General features: G+C 43.7%; 1 protein-coding gene and 1 long non-coding RNA gene across 2 annotated transcripts in view; one reads left to right on the forward strand and one right to left on the reverse strand.

Moving 5' to 3' along the window:
- Positions 1-22491, forward strand: part of EDARADD (EDAR associated death domain) — a 205474-nt gene that overhangs the window by 177664 nt on the left and 5319 nt on the right. Inside the window, exons 4-5 of the mRNA XM_029594164.1 lie at positions 10940-11028; positions 18990-19029. Of these exons, the coding sequence (XP_029450024.1) occupies positions 10940-11028; positions 18990-19029 (129 nt within the window). The remainder of the gene's footprint in view (positions 1-10939; positions 11029-18989; positions 19030-22491) is intronic.
- The window catches only part of LOC115087236, a 38480-nt gene continuing 34441 nt past the window's right edge, over positions 18453-22491 (reverse strand). The window contains exons 3-4 of the long non-coding RNA XR_003855467.1: positions 19707-19853; positions 18453-18680 (exon numbers count right to left, since the gene is read on the reverse strand). This is a non-coding gene — a long non-coding RNA (uncharacterized LOC115087236). The remainder of the gene's footprint in view (positions 18681-19706; positions 19854-22491) is intronic.

The following is a 22491-nucleotide window of genomic DNA, read 5'->3' on the forward strand; positions in this document are numbered from 1 at the left end:
CTGCTACTGTGGGTGTTGCATACATTAAAGCTCCCTCCTGTTTTGTCCAAACAGAGAAATCTACTTTTGAGAATTCCAAAGGTGTGTTCAATGACATAGCGGGTAGAACATAAAGCCTTGTTGTACCTCATCTCTGCTGGTGTGTTTGGTATAGCAACAGGTGTGAAAAATCAGGTCCTGCAACCATATCCCGAATCTCCTACAGCAAACTGAGAATGGCTGCATCAGTTACACCCCTGAGACTTATCTCACTGCTAACTCACATCTTGCTTTAAGACACAAGAAGCTAAGCTATAGCTTGATGTGAGTCATAAAAAGTTATTTCCAAACCCTAAGTACATGCCACCTTTTACTGTAACACTCTGGGGCAGATTTTAAAACCTGCGCGCAGGCGCAGATTTGTTCGCACAACTCAGCACGAACAAATCTACGCCCGATTTTATAACATGAGCGCGCAGCTGCGCGCATGTTATAAAATCCAGGGTCGGCATGCGCAAGGGAGTGCACAATTGTGCAACTTGTGTGCGCTGAGCCGCGCAGCCTGCCTCCGTTCCCTCCGAGGCCGCTCCGAAATCAGAGCGACCTCAGAGGGAACTTTCCTTCTGCCCCCCTGCACCTTCACTTCCCCTACCTAACCCGCCCCCCAGCCCTACCTAGAACCCCCCCCTTAACTTTGTTGAAGAAGTTACGCGCGCTGGCTGACGGGGCTTGCGAGATATGCAAGATAGACTCAGCGCACGCAGGGGCAGCTTGGGGCAGCTTTTCGGGGGTTACACTCATATCGTACTCGTGTAACCCTTTGAAAATCTGCCCCTATATGTATGCTATAGCACTTGATATGGTATGACATATCTTCATGAATGGAAAAATTTATCTAGGGTACTTACAAAATGTGTACATCTCTTTCATAAGCAAGACATCTCTTCCCAGTTCTAGCAGTCCTATAACACTGAAGCTGTACATCTCAGTTCCCATTGCAGAAAGCCATCAACCTCATGGTATGATTGTTAGGGATGTGCACAACTTTTTTTTTTTTGGTTCGTTTTCAGGTACGGGGGTGGACAATTTCGGTCCACTCCCCGAACCTGGAAACTTTTTTTGTTTTGCTTTCGGAAACGGATCGAAAAAACAAAAAATGCCCCAACCCTTCAAATTTACTTAATTACAAACCCCCTGCCCTCCATCCCGATCCCCCCCAAGACTTACTGAAAGCCCTGGTGGTCCAGTGGGATCCCGGGAGCGATCTCTCCCTCTCGGGCCGTCAGCTGACACTAATCAAAATGGCACCGGTGGCCCTTTGCCCTTACCATGTGACATAATATAATACATTTCACTTCTTAGTGTGTTGCATTGAGAATCTTTCATTCTTTTGTTAGATTTATTCTTCATGTTTTGATTTTTATCTTTTCTCCTTCTTGTCCTTCTTTCTCTCTACATTCTGATGTTTTTAAGTTATTTTTGAATAGCCATGTTTTTAGCTCACATTTAAATCTCTGTCTGGTAACATTTGTAACATCTCAGGTAGAGAATTCCAAAGCTTTGGACCATTTTTGTGTGTAAGTAAGAGAAAGTGAGAGCATTGTGTGATTGAGAGAAACTGGCCAGAGAGGTGACGTGTGTATGTGTGAGAAAGACTGATCAGGGAGATGACTGGTGTGTGAGTGTGTGTGTGAGAGAGAGAGAGAGACTGGTTGGGAAGATGATTGGTGTGCGAGAGACAGAAACTGGTCCTGAGAGTGTCTGGTGTGTGTGTGTGTGAAAGACAGAAGAGACTGGTTGTGGTCCCTAAGGAAGAGGACAGTGAGGACAGCTTCAGTAGCTACTGCTGCTTCTGGTATGGCCTGCAAGGGAAAGGAGTAGGAGAACTGCTAGAGAGGGTAAGTAAAGGTGGCTTTTTAAGTTCATTTTTCTTGATTGACTACCATTTTAATTATTGGGTAGTATGTAATATGTCTGCTGTTTGAAATATTTTATTGGTGTTTGGTAAAGCTTCAAAATTTGCATGAGTCTTTAATTACTGGATATTCTATTCATCAGCTATTTTGAAATTATTTTATTTGTATGATTTCATAAATATGATTAATGATTTATATATCTTGATTTTATTGATTTGTTTCACGAGGAATGGTGAAATTTTTGTTTTTCCATTGTTACACTGTATAGAGTCTGGCAAGATGCGTTTTACAGTTCAGTTTTTGTCTGCACATTTCTATTTATACTTTATGTGGCTTTACTCTGTATTTGGTGAGGGTTTGTGTTCTGCATGCAAAAACTGAGATGAAACATTCTTTTAGCATATGGTTTCTCTGTAGGGATCTGTAGTAGCTTGGCCTGTTCTGTTTTTCTGATAGGAGGTGTATTGATATTTTAGATTCTAGTGTAATATTTGTGGTATTCTTTTTCATAGGTAGGGTTGTTATTCTTTGAGTGTTGGCAGATAGTTCTGTGATGATACGGGAGGACCATGCCAAAATATATCACAATAGGTATGATGCCATATGAATTCCAAGATGCAATGTTTTCTTGTTGGCATCACAACAGTGCATGAAATTATCACAATAACGTATATATTAATTTTATCTCAGAATGTCACTTTTCATGTAAAATATGTGTTAAATGCATAATTTAAAATTGTGTATGGGGAGGTGGGGGTAGGGCATCAAGCTGTAAGGTTTGCCTAGGGTGCCTAATACCCTTGCATCAGCCCTATGCACAGCAGCAATGCTCCACCCCACCCAGGCATAGTTTATCATGTTTCAGGTCCTAGCACGCATGTTAGACTCCTTGGTCCGTGTTTCAAGACTGGTCGGGTGGACAGTACGCTCTGGTTGACAGTCGTGCCACATGCTGAGCCTCGTCTTGTCTTGCCTCCTTGTCTTTCCCCTATCAACACCACAGCAACCTACCTCCGCTATTCCAGCCTGTGTTGCCCCTATCAAAACCACAGCGACCTGACTACCTCAGCTCTGCCAGCCTGTCTAGCCCCTATAAAAACCACAGAGACCAGACTACCTCCGCTCTGCCAGCCTGTCTTGCCCCTATCAACGTTCTGCCACTCTGCCTTGCTGCCATACACCAGATGACTCACTCAACTCCTTGTGGTGTTCTTGCCACTATCATGGTTCCTCAGTGTGTTGGTGCTAGTCTTTCTGCTTGCTATGTTCCCCCTTCATTGTGCTGTAGGATGTTGATGCCACTTGTCTTGCCACTTTGCCTGTCATGCTGCCTTCGAGGATTCATGCATCTGTTATCGGTGCTCTCTTTTGAAGCTGTGGTGTGTTTTTGACACTCTCACTGCTGCTTTGCACCTCTGTTAAAGCACTCTTGCCACTCCTGGTACCCCTTTGCCCCTTTAAAGTGCCTTAGGCTATTCAAGCCACTTTGGTGCCACTTTGCCACAGTCTAAGTACCTTGGAGCTCTTTTCTCATTCTGATGATTGCTCCCCAGGAGTTTCATCAGAATTGATAAGAAAACCCCAATTCTACAGCCAAAAATAGGCTGCAAATACTTCCCCCATTGACTTTAATGGAAAACGAATCAAACAAATCGGGATTTTTCGCAGGAAAACGAATGCAACAAATTTGGGTCCTGGCGAAACGAATAAGAATCAAAACAAATGTTTTCCTTCTGCACATCCTTAATAAAGACCTGTTCACTTGAGACCTCCATGTGTATAGCATCTATTTATGGAGAGCCGCTACCCGGCCGAATCCTCCTTAACATGGAACTTGTCCAGTTGCGCACCGGTGCCTTACATACAGAAGAATTTGAACTATTAGTATTGGAGAAATCCATCCATCCGGTAGTCCTCGGACTCCCCTGGCTACAAAAGCATTCTCCCCAATTTAATTGGGGCTCGTTGCAACTGGTGAAGTGGGGTCCTACCTGCCACCAGTTCTGTCTCCAAAAAGTATTACCTCCATCTGTGGTTCCTTTGGCTGTCACTTCTTCTGGCATACCTGCTCCTTACACAGATTTTGAGGATGTGTTTTCCAAACAAAAAGCAGACCTTCTTCTGTCTCTTTGGAAGTTTCATTGCCCTATTGATCTTCTTCCAGGGACCACCCTTCCTCGAGGACGTACCTACCCTCTGTCTCTACCCGAGATGAGGGCCATGATGGAGGACATCCAAGAAAACCTTGCGAAGGGATTCATCTGCCCCTCTACCTCTCCTGCTGGGGAGGGATTCTTTTTTGTGATCATGAAAGATGGGTCACTTAGACCGTGTATTGACTACCACGGCCTAAACGCCATCACCCGTAAAGACAAGTATCCTCTGCACTAATCTCAGAATTATTCGATCTTTTTCAGGGAGCATCTATATTAAAAAAATTGGACCTACGCTGTGCGTATAATCTGGTACGAATCTGTCCCGATAATATTTGGAAGACTGCCTTTAACACCCGGGACGGGCACTATGAATAGCTGGTGATGCCTTTCGGCCTCTGTAATGCACTTGCAGTTTTCCAACAAATGATAAACGAAATTTTCAGAGATTTGCTGTATACCAAGGTTGTGGCCTACCTGGATAATATTCTTGTCTTTTCCAAAGACCTGGCCACACACCGCATTAATGTCCGTACCGTCCTCCAAAGCCTTCATGAGAACCACTTGTTTGCAAAATTAGACAAATGTTTGTTCGAGAAATCCAGCCTGCCTTTCCTGGGATACATTATCTCCCAACAAGGTTTTTCAATGGACCCAGCTAAGTTAAAATGAATCCGGGATTGGCCACAGCCCATGGGTCTCAAAGCTCTCCAGTGCTTCCTGGGGTTTCTAAACAACTATCGCCATTTCATCCCATGTTACTCTACCCTGGCTGCTCCTTTGACAGCCCTAACCCGCAAGGGTCAAGATACTCAAAATTGGACTCCGGAGGCCGTCGCAGCCTTCCACCGTCTCAAAGAAGTCTTCCAGGCGGGATCGTGCTTACATCATCCCAACCCGAACCATCCATTTCTAGTAGAAGTAGATGCCTCCACTATTGGAACTGGGGCGGAACTGAGCTAACGCACTGCTTCCGGTACCACAGTCCCATGCTCATTCTACTCTCAAAAATTTTCATTTGTGGAGCAGAATTACAGCATAGGAGATTGTGAGTTACTTGCCATAAAATTGGCCCTCGAAGAATGGCACCCGTGGCTACAGGGTGCACAACATAAGTTCACTGTGTTCACCGATCATAAGAACCTGGAACATTTGAGCCAAGCCCAACGTCTCAATACCCCTCAAGCTCGATGGGCTCTGTTCTTTTCCAGGTTCAACTTTGTGCTTCGTTACCATCCAGCCAATAAAAACTTCCAGGCAGACGCGCTGTCATGCTCTTTTGAGCCTGAAGACACTCCAGAAGAACCCAGCCATGTAATAGACCCAGCCTGTAACTGTTTGTCTGCTACTCACTCAGTTCCTGCTGGGAAGAGTGTCGTGCCCTGATGACTCCGAGAAAGAGTTCTCCATTGGGCACATGATTCGAAGTTTGCCAGTCATCCAGGATGAGCACGAACCTTGGCACTGCTCCAGCGGTTCTTCTGGTGGCCTACTATGGTCTCTGATGCGAAAGCATACGTCTAATCCTGTAACACTTGTGCACAGCAAAAGCCCCTGGTCAGCTGATCCTGGGATCTCCTGCAACCACTTCCAGCTCCCGAGGAACCGTGGACCCATCTGCCTATGGATTTCATCATGGATTTGCCTCCATCTAAGGGTCATACCGTAATATGGGTAAATATAGACCTGTTTTCAAAAATGGCCCATTTTGTCCCTGTACCAGGCCTACCATCTTTCCAGAGTTGGCATGCCTATTTTTTCACCATATCTTTAGACTGCATGGCTTACCTAAGGACATTGTCTCAGACAGAGGTCCACAGTTCATTGCTAGATTCTGGCACGCTCTTTGCCAAATATTTATTTATTTATTTATTTATTTATTGTTTTTGTTATACCGAGTTTCATGATAGGCATCACATCAACCCGGTTTACAAATAACAAGGAGTGTAAAGCATAACGTAACGTAAAAAACAATATTTTCAATAAGAACCTTGAACTTTAAATACAGTGAATCAGAAAAAGGGAGAGGGAAAGTTACAAAAAACAAGGAAAATAAACTTGGGATGGAAGGTGAGAAATTGAACAGCACAATATTTACATTTATATTTGTATATTTACATTTATATTTGGTATATTTTGTATATTTGGTATAATTTGTATATTTACATTTATATTTGGTATTAATATCAGTTTTACAACTGCCTATCATCCTCAAGCTAACGGACAAGCTGAGCAAATGAATTGCTCCTTGAAGGCCTTCCTGCGCACTTACATCAATGACCGCCAAGACAATTGGTCCGAATTTTTATCCTGGGCAGAGTTTTCTCAAAACTCCCACATCGCCACTGCTACAGGCACGTCACCATTCTCTATAGTCTATGGAAAACAACCACGACCACGACCACGACCACCGCTACCCAGCAGCCCAGACTACTGCGGATACCCTCAAGACTTTATGGGAGCAGACGAATCTTCGCTTACATCAATCCGCTTCCCAGGCCAAGAGAACTGCTGACAGTCATCGAAGCTCGGCTCCTGAATTCCTCCCCAGCCATAAAGTCTGGTTAAGTACTCAGTATATCCGACTCAGAATACCTTCCCAAAGATTCATTCCATGATATATTGGACCTTTTACAGTCACTTGACGCATTGGACCCGTCACATACCAGCTTTGGCTGCTTCCTACGTTGGGACTACATAATACATTTCACATATCACTCTTAAAACCTGTGGTCTTATTTTGGCCTGCCCGAAAGGCTCCTGAACCGCCTCCACTTGTGGCTGAAATGGACACGACATACAAGGTACATGAAGTCCTCGACATCCGCCGTGGGGGCCACCGGTGGGAATACTTCCTTTCATGGGAGGGTTATGGACCGAAGAAAATTCTTGGGAGCCAATCAGAACAACCTGGACAAAACCCTCCTCATGAACTATCATCGTGCCCATCTGGGCAAACCCTGACCTCCGCATGGCCCAAGGAGAGACACTACTACCCGCGCTGTGCCCCTCCCTAGGTGCGTGCACACGCAGCACTGATCCTTATGTAGGGACCGCAGCAGGAACCTGGCCGCGGCCCCGGATGATGATGTCAACTTACTCTCAGTATATAAGCTCAGGCTCCGCTCCATAGCATTGACTTTGCAACAGGTCTCCTCGCTGGTCGAGTTCTTGTTGCTACTAAGAGATTTGTCTCTTCCTTGAGTTCCTGATCCTCGTTGTTCCCAGTTATTGTTTCCTCGTTTCTGCCCTGCTTATGCTTTGGATTGACTACAAGGACTTTGACTCTGCTTTGCCTGACTATGCTACAGCCTATCTCCAGACCCAGACCTCTGCTTCGCCTGACTACACTACTGCCTATCTCCAGACCCAGACCTCTGCTTCGCCTGACTACGCTACAGCCTATCTCCAGACTCAGACCTCTGTTTCGCCTGACTACGCTACAGCCTATCTCCAGACTCAGACCTCTGTTTCGCCTGACTACGCTACAGCCTATCTCCAGACTCAGACCTCTGTTTCGCCTGACTACGCTACAGCCTATCTCCAGACTCAGACCTCTGTTTCGCCTGACTACGCTACAGCCTATCTCCAGACTCAGACCTCTGTTTCGCCTGACTACGCTACAGCCTATCTCCAGACCCAGACCTCTGCTTCACCTGACTACGTATTGCCTATCTCCAGACCCTGACCTTCGCTTTGTCCGACTATGCCATTGATTATCTCCGTGATCAGACCTCAGCCTTGCTTGCCACTACCTCTGGACTGCCGCCAGCCCTGACTCAAGCCTGCTTTGGAAGCCTCTTCTGCCTACTCCCTGGATGTGGATTCATCAGGCTTCGGCCTATCTTTGCTCGAGCGCCCTCTATCTGCCTTTGTTCCATTGGCGTCCAAGTTTCCAGGACATTATCCAGTCCAGAGTAGGACTGCACCATCTCTCGCCTGCTGTCTTTGGGCTGAACCAACTTCTCCTGCAACTCAACACAGAGGCCCACCTAAGTCCTGCCAGCCCTGGCACCCAAAGGCTCAACCCACGGCGAACGAGTGCTGGTATAGGTGAAGCTTCAGCGGCCTCTGCCTATCAGCCCACTCCATCTGCTGATGGTGGGGACCCGTATGTCCTTACCTAAGGGTTGTGTCAACCCTACCTTCCTACCTTGGCCCCAGGGTCCACCTCCATTGCAACACCAGAATCCCACTACTATTACCTTCCCCCTAACATTGTAGCTTTAGAAAGACAGAGATGGTAACAAAAGGTGCTTTTATTGGCCCATCAGGGCTGTATAGCTGTGTCCAAGAGAAGGCTGTGATAGCCACAGTCTGCGATAACAGCAATTGTCACATGATAAAAATGTATTTTCCACTCTACCACAAATCAAAAAGTTGTTATAACCCTCGTTAAATTCAGCGTTGTTATGCAATATTTTTCCGCAAAATGTGGTAAAGTCCCTCATTTGCAGAATTTTCCAGGTTCTGCATACTCATTATGTTATTTAAATACTAAGATGCAACCCAATAATCATTGCTTATTTATCGCTTGTTAGACCTCGTTTAGCATGTGAAAATGGCCTAATACAGCTTGATGAATGACCCAGATGATTTGCTATATAAGCTGTCAAATTTTGAAAAGTAAAAAAGGCAAAATCCAGGTGACCCACTCTTTAACCAGAATTTTAAACTGTATACAGTTGTTAATGCTCATAGGACCTGCAAGCCCAAAGGAATAGAGGAAAGGAACCTGCTGGGCAAAAAGAAATAAATGTTTGTACCAATTAAATTGCTCCAGAAACAATGGTTTCCTTACCACAATGCAGTTATATGGATCCTCTTTAAAATGTACTGTGTATCAGGAAATTACATTTGCATTTATTAAGATTTATAAATCACCTAAAACTTAAAAAGACCTAGGCGGTGAACAAAATAACATACACAATTTGAATAAGAAAACAAGAAATAAAACAACATACAATTAAAATTAAAACTTAAGATGAGTTACAATGGTGTAAAAAAATAAGAAATATTAAGTTAAAACAGTTGATGAACACAAGAGTTAAATGATAAAAACAAACTTAACCATAAGCTAAATTAAATAAAAAGGTCTTAATGTAATTTCTGAATTGATCGAGCGAATCACATTGTCTGATTTCTATTGGAAATGAATTCCATAGGGTTGGTGCTGCGACAAAGAAAATATACTCACAAGTAATGTGAAGTTTGGCTAGTTTTGGTGATGGAATTTCCAGTAAACTTCTTTGCGAAGAGCGGAGAAGTCTAGTTGGTCGATAGAATTTTAAAATCATGTTCACCCAGTGACATTTTTTATCATTAAGAAATTTGTATACGAGCATTCCAATTTTGTATTTGGTGTGTTCATTGATTGAGAGCCAGTGTAATACCACTAAGGTGGGAGTAATGTGTTCGTATCGTTTAGTACCAGTAATGAGCCATGCGGCAGAATTAAGCAAAAGTTGAAAGGATATGATATGAGTTTGTGAGATGCCAATGTATAAGCTATTGCACTAGTCAAGAATTGGAAAGATGGAGGCTTGAAGCACGGTATGAAAGTCTGGTGGATGTAGTAGGTTTTTTAACATTGGAAAGAATACGAAGTCTGTAAAAACCTTGTGAAATGACTTGCTTAATTTGTGGATGAAATGAGAGAGTGTTATCGATAAGGATACCTAGACTTCTGATATGGTTTTGAATGGGAAATGAATGACCTTTTAGAGTTATGAGTTTTTCATTAAAGGTTGAATGACTAGAAATTCAGTTTTAAACATGTTTAGGGATAACTTGTTGTGTTTGAGCCAGGATGTGATAGCAGAAAAGCAAATTTGAAGATTTTTCAAAGTGTGCTTCCATGAAGAGTCAATGCCAATAACAAATTGTATGTTGTTGGCATACAATTTGTAACAAGTAGTCAGGGAGGAAAGGATAGGAGCTAAGTATATATTGAAAAGAGCTGAGGAATGTGCAGAGCCCTGGAGAAAACCAGTCTTAATATGGGAAAGAGAAGAACATTTATTGTTGAACTTGACAGACTGAGAACATTGAGAAAGATACGAGCGAAATCAGGTGAGAACTGCGCCATTGAGACCGAATTCTTGAAGACGGTAGAGCAGTATGTCATGATCATGTCGAATGCGGACGAAATGTCTAAGGAGACAAGGAGATATTGTTTGCCAGAATCAATGCCGCTTCTGAGTGTATCTGTTAAAGATCAGAGGAGAAGTTCAGTGTTGAGACCATGTCTGAATCCATATTGATGAGGATCTAATAAATCATGTTTGTCTAAATGGTCAGTAAGCTGGGTCAATACTGCAGGTATCTAAAAAATGCCACCTGGCCATATTTCATAAACAATGTATGCCTACACTAATTGTAAATTATATGTTAGTGAATAGAAACAGAGAACATGAATACAGATAAAGACCATATGGCCTATCCAGCCTGCCTATCCACATCTTCTACTCACCATTATAGCTGCTTTCTATCTCTCAGAGATCCTCTGTGCTTGTCCCATGTTTTCATGAATTCTGACAGTGTCCTTGTATGCACTTCAATGCCATGCATATTTATTAGGAATATTCTGAAAATCTATTCGGTTTGTGGAGCTTGAGGACCAAGATTTGAAATCCTTGCTCTAGACCATTTCTCAAGGTTTGCTAGATCCCTTCTCATTTTTCCATACTTTCCTGGGTGTCTACCTAGGGCCTATTATAGATTTTGGTATCATCCATGAAAAGGCAAATCTTTCCCAATAGCCCTTCTGCATTTTCAAAATGTTAACCAGAACCAGACCAAGAACTGATCCCTGTGGCGCACCATTGATAACTCCCCTTTCCTTGGAGTGAACGAGAGGCATTTATTTAATAATCATTTATTTCTTTTTAGATGATGAATATCTAACAAATCAAATTACACTGCAAATATCATCTGTTACCATCAGGACTCTTACTTCTGATTGTGGAAGGATAATGCAGGTAAGAAAAATGCTACCAAAGTTTATTATACAATTTTGAATATGATATTTGGCAAATGATAACGTGAAGCATAACATTTGGAAAGATTCAAATGGCAGGAAGCATAACACTCATAAATATCTACTATACCTGAATTTAATTCATTGTGAGCTAGCAATGAAACAGAGCAAGATAAATCTAAATAAATACAAGTGCAAAATGAGTATAAAACACTATAGCAGTCAGTAATTTTAATCCTGGGTCCCAAGAAGATTATAATCTTATTTTTTGTTTACGTTTTAATATATGCACTAAAACATGTTATAAATAATTGTCATAATAAATATAGAAGTAAAATAATCTGCCCTTTTTGAGTCATTATTTAGGCATCCATTCCACTTCCCACAAAAAGCAAATCAAACACACACAGGGACTTTGTAAAGAGCTGGAGCAGAGTAGGGACATGAAATCCATTTCTGGAGCATGAACATCATATGGCCTGTGTTTTGACAGATATCTGAATCAGGGGAGAAATAATGTCTTTAATCTCTATATAGCCCAATAAACTTTAATACTTCAGGTTGCCAAAAGCCTACAATGATTGAAATGGCTAAAAGTTGTGGGAGTATTTCAATTACCGGTGACTAGTTAAAACCATATTTATCAACAAGGTCATTTCACTTTCAGGACCAAATTTATTTGCTGTCTCACCTATCAGAGACAGTCATTTACAAGTTACAAGGCCACGGGCCTTTTCAGTTATAGGCTCCACCTTGTGGAACCAATTGCCTGCCTCCCTGCATTTCATAAGTGATTTTTGTGTTTTTAGAAAACAAATGAAAGCCCACCTTTTTCAAGTAGCTTTTCAGTAAAATGATCAAGTATTTTAATATTATGATTGTGTATTTTAAGGTTGTTTTACTTTGATCATGTGATTGCATTTTGATATTGTATTATGTAAATGCTGAAAATCTCCTAGCACAGTTGTTCTGATATAGGCGGGCAACAAATGTTTCCAAATAAATCAGTGGTTCTCAACCCTATCCTGGGGACCCCCCCCAGCCAGTCGGGTTTTCATGATACCCACAATGAATATGCATGAGAGAAAATTTGCATGTTATGGAGGCAGTGTATGCAAATTTTCTCTCATGCATATTCATTGTGGATATCATGAAAACCCGACTGGCTGGGGGGGTCCCCAGGACAGGGTTGAGAACCACTGAAATAAATAGATAGATAGACAAACAAATAAATAAAGTCATTTGAACTTGCCAAAGCCAATAAACCCCCATAAGGTAAAGGCAAATTATCTTACTTAGGGGGTTATTTTCTATAGCTTATCACGGGCGATAAGCGGCTATCGCACACCAAAAGTCCCTTTTGGCATGCGATAGCTTGCCGGGGGCGGAGTCGGGGCAGCAAGGGGCGGAGTCGGGGTGGCGAGGAGGCAGACGCTGCGATGTCCTTGCTGGCAGCGATAAGGTAAGCACCATTTATTTAATGACGCCTTTGCCTCCATTGGTTAAGCACTATAGATACTCAGCAGAGCAATGGCTCTGCACTCTACAGTCCAAGAGCTCTGTATCTCTTCAGCTCCAAGGGCTAGAATGTGGTTTTGGATTGTTAGGGGGTTTTTTTTTTTCATTTTATTATACTACACCCTGGACTTATTTTATGGAGGAGTGGGTAATAAATACATTAAAATAAATAAGCAAATAAATAAATATATAAATAGACAAAACAATACCCAGGGAATGGAGAGATGGCCTTACTGTAAATATAGGATTTATGTATAAACTTCTTCCATTGGTTCCACTCAAGAAGTTTGTTGTACTAATAATCCTGAAAGCTGCAAACACACATCCCTTCAACATCATCAATGGATACACTGAATTTGATCAACAAATCAAGACTGTGTACATTATCATTTTTCATTTATCGTTTCAATAATACATAATCAAGCAAATAGTGAAAGAAATTTAGCAAGAATTAAATGAAAAAAAAAATCACATTATAGGATCCCATCAATCCAAAGAAAACCGAAACCGATAAAATTAATTCTGCAACACAAGTCAACAAAAAAAGAAAAAAAAATCAATTATTATTAAAACCACCTTTCCATTTTGTCACTACCCAAGGCAAGTTTACAACAATAAATACCATTAAAATCAAAAAAGCTATAAAAGGAATCCAACATTATATCAAGAATAACACAGCAATAAATTACAATAATCAATGACAATCAATTTATCATTTTCACCACTAAATAAATAAGCAATAAAATCATCAAAGCCTGCCCTTCAATTAGCAATAAAAATTGGTTAACCCTCATGGTAAGATTTTCCTTCCTATTATGTCAATATTATGGGTCCTCACATGTCACTGTTTTGGACCATTTCATTTAACACAGGAGTACATTCTTCAAAACTGTTAGTTTTGGCTGCTGTGCAGCCTTCCCTCCACCAGGGAGGGCCAAGCTCCTCCTTCCTGCCTGCACCATACCCAGACTCCAGCTCTACTTAAATCTGTCTCTTTCCCCAATGTTCTGCATCGAGTCTCTATTGGCTCCCTGCCTTAGCCACCTTTGCCTTGTGGCCCACCCAGGTCTTTCCATGTCTTGCCTTGTGGCCTACGGACCTTCTAAACACAACCTTGTCTTGCCTTGCCCTAAGGCCTTTGGGCCTTCTGATCTCAGCTTTGCCTTACCTTGCCTCATAGCCTCCGGGTCTCCTGACCTCAGTCTTGCCTAACTTTGTAGCCTTAGGGTCTTATTGCTCTCTACATTGCTCTGCGGCCTTTCTAGGCCTTTCCCTGACTTCTGGTCTATCCAAGCCTTGCCTAATCCTGTGGCTTCTCTAGGATTCTGTCTTATCACTTGGGGCCTTCCTGTATTGCTGCCTTTAGGCTTTAATTTCCATGTTTTGTGTTGTTCTTGTTTTCCCTTGTCCTGTTCTGTCTTAGTCCTTTCCTGTCCCAGCCTGAGTTCCAGTCTTACCTACATGCTGTTCCAGAGTTCCAGTCTTACCTGCACACTGTTCTTGTCTGTGCCTCAGTTCCAGCCTTACTTGCATGCTGTTCCAGTTTAAAACTGTTCCAATCTTACTTGCATTCTGTTCCAATCTGTGTCTCAGATCCAGCCTTACTTGCACACTGTCCTAGTCTAAGCCTATTCAGTCTTATCTGCACACAGTTCCAGTCCAAGCTTTGGTTCCAGCCACACATTAGCCTTACCAACATGTCCAAACCTTACTTCAGATGTACCAGATTGTCCAAGCCTTGCACCAGCATTACCAGACTGCCCAACCCTTGCTCCAGCCTCACCCTGCCATCCTGTGCCACTCCAAGGGTGATGTCTCCCTCACTCTGCCCAGACTGGAGCCGTAACGAAAACTAGGCAAGAGTTGCTGGAAAAGCCAAGTTCTTAGGGCTTTCCTAAAGGACAATAAATCTTTTGAAATCTGAACCTCTCAAGGAAGCTGGTTTCCTTGTATCAGACTAATAGAAAGACCTATTCCTATTCATTGATAATTTTATTTCTGACAGTGCGGGGATTTTTAAAAGCAATTCTCTGCCGATTGTAGATGCCAAATAGGCCTATAGAGATCAATATTCAAAAGGATTTGTATGGCTAAGTTCAGGATTTAGCTGGATAATCTCTCTAGTTTTACATTTCTTACCCTGCTGAATGACTTAGGGGTAGATTTTAAATACTTGCGCGATCGCGTACTTTTGTTCGCGCACCAGGCGCACCAGGCGCGGCTATGCGCGTAGCCGCGCATATCTTATAAAATCCGGGGTCGGCGCACGCAAGGTGGTGCACATTTGTGCAACCTGCGCGCGCCGAGCCCAGCGCGCGCTGCCTGTTCCCTCCGAGGCCGCTCCAATTTCGGAGCGGCCTCGGAGGGAACTTTCCTTCGCCCTCCCCCCACCTTCCCCTCCCCCCACCTTCGCCTCCCTTCCCCTACCTAACCCACCCCCCCGGCCCTATCTAAAACCCCCCCCTACCTTTGTCGGCAAAGTTACGCCTGCTGAAAGCAGGCGTAACTTTGAGTGCGTTGCCGGCAGCCCCGCTCCGTCCTCCGGTCCCGGGGGCTGGTCCAGAGGCCTCGACCATGCCCCGGGCCAGCACCACGCCCACAGGCCAGCCCCCAAAACGCCGCATCGTTTCGGGAACGCCCCCGGACATGCCCCCTCCCTCCCCTTTTCGAAAGCCCCGGGACTTACGCGCGTCCCGGGGCTTTACGCGCGCCGGCGGCCTATGCAAAATAGGCCGCCGGCGCGCGCGGGCCTTTTAAAATCCGCCCCTTAAGTTTTAGCCGGGCGACTCATTACCTGGCTAAAAGTTTGCCAGCTAAAAAAGAGGCAGGGTGGGGCAGATCAGGAGTGTGGTTTAAATTTACCTGGCTAATGCTGAATATTAGTACTAAGTGGGTAAAATTAAGCAATAGGAAAAGCCCAGCCCTAAAATTAGCCAGATAACAGAAAAAAGCCAACAAAATGCAGCCAATGCTGCCTCCCTCCATCCCCCCAATAAAGTAAAAATTATAGAGGGTCAAGCTGGCCCCATCCTGCCCCCCCTCCCCCAATTCACAGTCTCATCCCTGAACCTCCCACCCCCACCTGCTAACCCCAAAAGAGCCCATTCAAGCTGGTGGGGAGAAGCTTTTTCCTTCTTCTGTGGGCCTGGATAGTAAATGCTGGTAAAACTCTCAGTTGTATCAATATTTAATATTCATGTATTCTCTCTGCTGACAGCTGTCAGAACCAAAGCAAGAGTGATGGAAATGAAAAGGAACCGTTGTAAGGGCAATAAACTTATTTTTTAGGAAATTAAAAAAGGAAAAGGAAAAACAAGAGACCAGTAAGGTTTTCCCAAAATATACAATTACTGCAGTTTAATGAATACAGAGGTAGCCAAAGTTCATTAAAACCCTGTGTTAGTGCACTTTAGTAAATAGATCCCACTTTTCACAACAGAGAGTGAGAAATAGATAGTGATGTGCCCCAGGAGTCTGTACTGGACTAGTGTTGTTGCAGAGGTGGGAGGTGGACCCTTGATCCGAGGTGGGGTAAGCACTACCTGTGAGGGAAGACCCCACAGGTTCCCACCGTCAGGAGGTGAGGCCAAACAGGAAGCAGAGGCAAGCAGGGACTTCGCCGATACCAGCCCTCGTTCCCCACAGGTTGAGCCCTTGGGTGCCAGGGCCGGCTGGTCTTAGGTGGACCTCAGCGTAGATAATCCCCGGGACAGCCAAATGTGGAGCGAGACAAGAAACAGTGAGGATTCAGTCCAGGGGTCACAGCAGGCAACAAGAGAAGTCAGGTCTGGTCCAGGGGTCAGATGCAGGTGGCAAACTCGTAGTTGGGTCTGGTCCAGGAGTCAAAGCCAAAGTCAGTCCAAAGAGCAGGGCGAAGGAACTAAGGCAAGGCAGGAACAGATACTGGAACTCAGGTTCAGGAACAAGTAGGAACGGAGACTGGAACTCAGATCAGGAACAAGCAGGAACACGGCAACTCAAGAACTACGCTAAGGACAAGCGAGGTGACCTGTAGCCAAGCAAGCTGTGACTGGCACAGCTTGCTTAAATACTCTGAGTCACTGATGTCATCAGTAGGGGCCGCGGGAGCTTTTCCCGCAGCGGCCCCTTTAAATCTCGGCATGAGGCATGCATGCACGCCTAGGAGCTGAACGCCAAGGAAGGCAACGATGGCCACATGGGCAGTGGCGGCAGCCGCCAGCAGAGGAGAGGAGATGCGGGCTGGCAAAGTGGAACCCCTCACCGCGCCAGAGGAACCGGGGCACGCAGCAGCGGCACGGCTGCAAAAAGGGCTGCCTGCCACCGTGAAAGCAGTAGGGAACAAGCTCGGGGCCCGGCGTTAGAAGGTAGGAGGTCCTGGCCCAAGGCCTCCTTGGCCTGAAATTGTAACAGTTGTCTTATTCATTAATGATCTGCAAGGGGAGCAAGGAGTGAAGTGATCAAATCTGCAGAAGGCACAATGGCATGTTCTTATGTTCTTATAGTTCACCCACTCAAATTTCTTCCCTGTCTTCAAATATTTTTTTGAAGATGAGGCTCCAATTCACCCTTCAGCCCCAAAGCTTTTGGGGTAACATTCATTCAGGATCAAAACTATTAGACCAAGGGTCCATCAAGCCCAGCATCCTGTTTCCAACAGTGGCCAATTCAGGCCATAAGAACCTGGCAAGTACCCAAAAATTAAGTCTATTCCATGCTACTGTTGCTAGTAATAGCAGTGGAAATATTCTAAGTCAACTTAATTAATAGCAGGTAATGGACTTCTCTTCCAAGGACTTATTCAATCCTTTTTTAAACACAGCTACACTAACTGCACTAACCACATCCTCTGGCAACAAATTCCAGAGTTTAATTGTGCATTGAGTGAAAAAGAACTTTCTCCAATTAGTTTTAAACGTGCCACACGCTAACTTCATGGAGTGCCCCCTAGTCCTTCTATTATCTGAAAGAGTAAATAATTGATTCACATCTACCCATTCTAGACCTCTCATGATTTTAAACACCTCTATCATATCCCCCCTCAGCCATCTCTTCTCCAAGCTGAAAAGTCCTAACCTCTTTAGTCTTTCCTCATAGGGGAGCGGTTCCATTCCCCTTATCATTTTGGTCGCCCTTCTCTGTACCTTCTCCTTTGCAACTATATCTTTGAGATGCGGCGACCAGAATTGTACACAGTATTCAAGGTGCGGTCTCACCATGGAGCGATACAGAGGCATTATGATATTTTCTGTTTTATTCACCATTCCCTTTCTAATAATTCCCAACATTCTGATTGCATTTTTGACTGCCGCAGCACACTGAACAGACGATTTCAATGTGTTATCCATATGACGCCTAGATCTCTTTCATGGGTGGTAGCACCTAATATGGAACCTAACATTGTGTAACTATAGCATGGTTTATTTTTCCCTATACGCATCACCTTGCACTTATCCATATTAAATTTCATCTGCCATTTCGATGCCCAAATTTTCCAGTCTCACAAGATCTTCCTGCAATTTATCACAATCTGCTTGTGATTTAACTACTCTGAACAATTTTGTATCATCTGCAAATTTGATTACCTCACTCGTATTTCTTTCCAGATCATTTATAAATATATTGAAAAGTAAGGGTCCCAATACAGATCCCTGAGGCACTCCACTGCCCACTCCCTTCCACTGAGAAAATTGTCCATTTAATCCTACTCTCTGTTTCCTTTCTTTTAGCCAGTTTGTAATCCATGAAAGGATATCGCCACCTATCCCTTGACTTTTTATTTTTCCTAGAAGCCTCTCATGAAGAACTTTGTCAAACGCCTTCTGAAAATCCAAGTATACTGTATCTACTGGTTCACCTTTATCCACATGTTTATTAACTCCTTCAAAAAAGTGAAGCAGATTTGTGAGGCAAGACTTGCCTTGGGTAAAGCTTTTTCCTGAAGGAATTATCTGTTTTCATTTGGATATACAAAATATCATCTTCTATTTTGAAACCAACTAGAAGTGTGGACATTGGACTTTATGTTTTGATAAGTCTTCCCTTGAACCTCCCAGAGACAGTCTGGTCCCCAATTGGCTATCCCTGTTGGACTTTATTTGTTCCCAGGGTTGCAGCAGTGGCACTTGCATCTCTCTGCAGCTCTGAAGGTGATCCCTGAGGAAAAGGGGGTTACACAGAATTTTAGCATACAGTCGTGTTACATAATTAGACCAATTGCTATGCTCAATTTACCATTTACGGAGCAGAGATTGATCATTCCTATCCACCCCATTCTCTCCATATCCCATCAAGGTCATTCACAATACCTTTTTCAAGATTTTGCTAAAATCTACTGCATCTCTAAACAACAGAGATCAGAATAAAAAAAATATACTGATTTGATAAATCTGACATAATGTATTTTGTTGAATACAATATTTCAGATCATTGAAGGCTTAATTTTTTTATTTTTTTTATTTTTAGCCTGAAGAGAATGATAGTCCACAAGACACTGGAGAATCAGGTAAATTTTCTGCTTTTACAATATGTATAAGGCTGTTTATGAACCTTCTACATGAAGATGAAGTTTTATAATAATGTGATGGTAATTAAGTTAATAATTAGTCTCAAAAGCTTTGGCACCTAGAGCATACTGACTTTACAACAGAAAGCCTTAATATGTAGATGAACAGAAATTGAAAGTGCCAGACAAAATGATAGCATGTATATCTATAGCGCTGACCCATGACAACGGAGCTAATAAGTAGGTTTATGTAGATGTAGCATGGTCAACAATATAGCAAATCAAAAAAAGGTGGAGGGACATTTGGGAAAATGGAGGGACATTTGGGAAACATTAGTGGAAAAGCAAAAACTGGTAACAGAATACATTTATTTATTTATTTATTTATTTATTTATTTATTTAAAAACTTTTCTTGGCTGCTGATTATAGCCAAAGAATAGCACTCCTGTATTTTTTCACTAAGACCAAACACTGTAGAAACTCTCAAGGGCAATGGATCAATCATATAATCAAAAATATCTAAAGAGTCACAAATTTTATGTATTTTTTCAAACTACTGCATATAAAAATGTGTATGCATAAAAAATTAAAACCCAATTAGCTTGTTGCTTATCACATCAGATGGTATGTCTAAATTCAATTCTTTATTTATTATAAACTTATTTATAAACCTCACCCTCCAAAGTTCGGTGCAGATTTCTTAAGATTCGAAACGCTGTCCATAAGCAGTTGTTCAGAAAAGCAGAGAGGTTAGTCCCATAGAGACTCCCCTACACTGACAGTGTTTTATCAGCTTGTGCCTGCATCAGGGATTCCTTATCTACTGTAAAAATAAACACAAAAATCAGAACTAAACGCCTTAAAACCACTGTTCCCCCACAATTACTGATCACAAAACCCATGTAACAGTATCTCACCAGACTCCACGTCTCATTGTTCCATAAGGCAGACAAAATGGCTACACTGCCTAAATCCTGCTATATGGAAATGCTGATTGGTTCATTCATACTCCACATCCAATGAAAAATGATGCAAAGCTACTGCACTACTGGATGTCAGAATGCCCAAGTATAAAAAAGGAAAAGCATTATGTAAATATTACAAATGCCATTCAATTTCTTTCTTCAAACAATAACCCTCCCTTGTAGGGTACACTGGATTAAGAGTAGTCCTCAGAATCCCTGATCTCTCTTCCTCTCACACACTGTCCATACCTGCCTCCGGAAATGCTGGGGCTCATCCGGCAGGGGTAGGGTGCAACCTCCTGGGCTCTGGGGGCAGTAGTGGGTAGCACAGTTTTAGTCATGAATTCACACCCCAAGATCTTGCTCTGTCAGTGGTTGGCAAATACTTACAATAGAGAAATCTTCTATGAGGAACAAGGCACTCTTGAATAAAACATGGAGTGCAAGGATGATGTTCAACTGAAATTTTCTTTAACTTAAAAAGGAGATCCAGGACAAAATTGCAAAAATCATTAAAGGAGCTGTGTTGTGTACAGAATTCTCACAGGCCAAAAGCAGAGGGCCATGAAGGCTGCTGCTGCTGCTGCTGCTTGGAACCAGGCAGATTTCCACAGATTGGCTGCAATCCCTGTACTGGCCTGGCTTGGGGATCTGTATAATTCCTGTAAGGTCATCCTTCGCTTACATGCAAGAAAAAGGCCCCAGACAGTCCATGTAGAAAGAGTGCACTTAAAGAGGAACAGTTTAAGGGCCAAGGCAGAACAGTTCACCAAGAAGGCAGCAGGATCAGGACCAAAGAGCACAGCATGGTAGCTGAGGACCAGAAGAAGACACAGCAGCATGGAGGCAGCAGCGTCAGGAGAAGACATTAGCATGAAGATAGCAGCGGGAAGGGATGAGATGAGATACCAGCATCAGGAGCAAGAGATGAGACATTATGAGAAGAGACAGCAGCTGGACCATGACTGGAGACAGCCTCAAAGAGGCTGGAGTAAGGGCAGAGCATCGAGGAGGGCATTGGAAGTAGACCTCAGGACAACAGTGGTGAGCACAGGTAGTCAGAATGGGCCCAGCAGGTTTCTTCCATCTAGCCTGCACAGGAACTCTGTACAGAGACCTGGCCAGGCTTGTCCAACAAGTCTTGTTCTTAGCCGTTAGAGGCCAGCTGATTGCATCTTTCATGGCCCTTTGCTATGCTGTGACTTGCTACTTGGGGGCAGCATGTCCTTGGGAGGCCTACCCCTGGGTTGTCTCTTGGGCCAGGGACTGCTGCATGCCGATGAGTCCTGTGATGTTGAGGAAGGCACAGATGCAGGCTCCGGCATTCTTTGTAGCATCTGTGTCATTGTTGTGAGAGCCTGTACCTTCACTGCCACCTGGGCATGTAGGATCTGGATGTGCCCATTGACATGACTCTTCAGGCGTTATAGCTCTGCCTGTATGTGGTGTGGGTTGACATGATGGCTCCTTTCTTGCCAGTCCAGCTGCTCGTGCATGGAGGTTTGTGTCTGTGATTGTGCTGCTGGTGGTGCTAGTGCTGGAGATGGTGCTGGTGCTATGCTACTAATATGGCAAGATGAGGTTTCGGGCTCCAGAAGGGGCATGACAGGGCTGGTGGGCTGCTCTACCACAATGCCTGCTGCCTTATGCTAGCGATGTAGTGTGCTGGAGTGAGGTGGCACTGGCTAAAGAGTGTCCCATAAATATTCATGTTTAGGACTGTTTAGCCAGTGCCAGAGGTGGCACTGGCTAAACAGTGTCCCATAAATATTCATGCTCACATTCAGTGGGCTTGCTGAGCCTAGGCTTTCCAGGAGCAGGCTATGCTGCTGCTGCTCCTCCTCCTGCTCACTGAACTGGGTCTCTGTGTCCATAAGCAAGGGAGCATAGAAAAGTCCAGTAACATGGCTGCTCCCTGGGGCTTCACTGTTGGCCCCTGGGCTTGATGGCTGTGACCGGCAGAGTCCTGGGCAAGAATGTCGAAACAAAGAAGAAGATATACGTAACAAAGTTAAGAGGTACACACATAGAACATTTGGCATGACATGCGCACTTTGCATCTCAATAAATGTGAGCATCTTATGCCAAATGATGTGCACAACTGTAGCAGCCTTGCCATTTATAGGTGAGGAACTTACTAGCTCTGGATTGCATGGTAGGGATGTGAATTTTTTTTTGACAATTTAAAATATCTTCCGATATATTTTAAATCGTCAAAAATCGTTAGAGCCGCGATACAATAACAATTCCCCCGATTTATCGTCAAAAAATCGTAAATCGGGGGAAGGGGGAGGGGAAGGGGGCGGGCGGGAAAACCGGCACACTAAAACAACCCTAAAACCCACCCCGACCCTTTAAAATAAATCCCCCACCCTTCCGAACCTCCCCAAAATGCCTTAAATTACCTGGGGTCCAGAGGAAGGGTCCCGGTGTGATCTTTTACTCTCGGACCTCCGTGCGTTGTAGAAATGGCGCCGGCGCTACCTCTGACCTGTC

The sequence above is a fragment of the Rhinatrema bivittatum genome, chromosome 3 (genome assembly GCF_901001135.1).
Source record: "Rhinatrema bivittatum chromosome 3, aRhiBiv1.1, whole genome shotgun sequence".
NCBI classification, from domain to species: domain Eukaryota; kingdom Metazoa; phylum Chordata; class Amphibia; order Gymnophiona; family Rhinatrematidae; genus Rhinatrema; species Rhinatrema bivittatum.